Genomic DNA, 1,012 nt, shown 5'->3' with positions numbered 1-1,012 from the left:
CTTGTTTGGTGTGTATAAGGACCAGATGTCAACTCGCAAACGCGGTCGCGGGCAAGGTAGAGGTAGAATAGGCACTGTTAATCCTAACCTGACAGGGAATGACTCAATAGACTTTATGGCTGCCCTGGGAAATATGGCTGCAGCTATGCAGGCGACAGCCAAGGCACTGGGTAATCAAATAAACCATCCTAATCACGGGAATAATAATGACGAAGAAGGCCCTATGACACTTGCTACATTTCTGAAAGTTCACCCTCCAACCTTCAGGGGAACCTCAAATCCCACTGATGTAGACAACTGGATTCAGGCTATGGAACGGGCACTACAGGCTTAATAGGTCCCTGAGGAGCAATGGGTTGAGTTTGGAACTTATCAGCTACAAGGTGAGGCTTAGTATTGGTGGCAGGGAACACGATGTATCCTGTAGCCAGATGGTGCTGTGATTCCTTGGGAGGTCTTCCGAATAGAGTTCTATAAGAAATACTTTCCTAATTCGGTTAGAAATGCCAAGAAACTTGAATTGATGCAATTAAAGCAAGGCCAAATGACTGTTACTGAATACACTAGCAAGTTTGAGGAGTTATGTCATTTTTCTCATATCTGTCAAGGTGTGCCCGAAGATTTTGCTGAGTGGAAATGTATTAAGTATGAGGGAGGTCTTTGAAGCGATATTCTGAGCTTTGTTGCACCAATGGAGATCAGAGTGTTTTCTGAATTGGTGAATAAGAGTAGGGTGGCTGAGGAATGTGTGAGGAAGGTGGCAGCAGAGAAGGGAAGTCTAAGGGTGCCTTTTCAGAGGAGTTCCAAGGAGGAATTTTACGCCAAGGGGCAAAAACTTTAAACGTGGGGTTTTGTTCCACAGTAGAATCCCAGCCAGGGTAATTTTAGAAGGCCGAATGTTAATGCTAATCAAGCGAGAAGGTATGGAAAGCAACCACAGTAGGATTTGAGCTGTCAGAGATGTGGGAAGTATAATCCAAGAGTTCTGTGCAGGTTTGGAACTGGAGTATGC

The 1,012-nt window shown here is 44.9% G+C and overlaps 1 protein-coding gene across 1 annotated transcript in view; it reads left to right on the top strand.

The window, feature by feature from the left end:
• Positions 1-744: 744 nt before the first annotated feature.
• The window catches only part of LOC148568984 (uncharacterized), a 1,039-nt gene continuing 771 nt past the window's right edge, over positions 745-1,012 (top strand). Inside the window, exon 1 of the mRNA XM_088484848.1 lies at positions 745-878. Within this exon, the coding sequence (XP_088340974.1) occupies positions 745-878 (134 nt within the window). The remainder of the gene's footprint in view (positions 879-1,012) is intronic.

The sequence above is a fragment of the Arachis ipaensis genome, chromosome B4 (genome assembly GCF_059453495.1).
Source record: "Arachis ipaensis isolate K30076 ecotype BB chromosome B4, ASM5945349v1, whole genome shotgun sequence".
Classification (NCBI taxonomy): domain Eukaryota; kingdom Viridiplantae; phylum Streptophyta; class Magnoliopsida; order Fabales; family Fabaceae; genus Arachis; species Arachis ipaensis.
The sequence above is the reverse complement of the archived record's forward strand: the minus strand, read 5'-3'. Positions and strand labels throughout refer to the sequence as shown.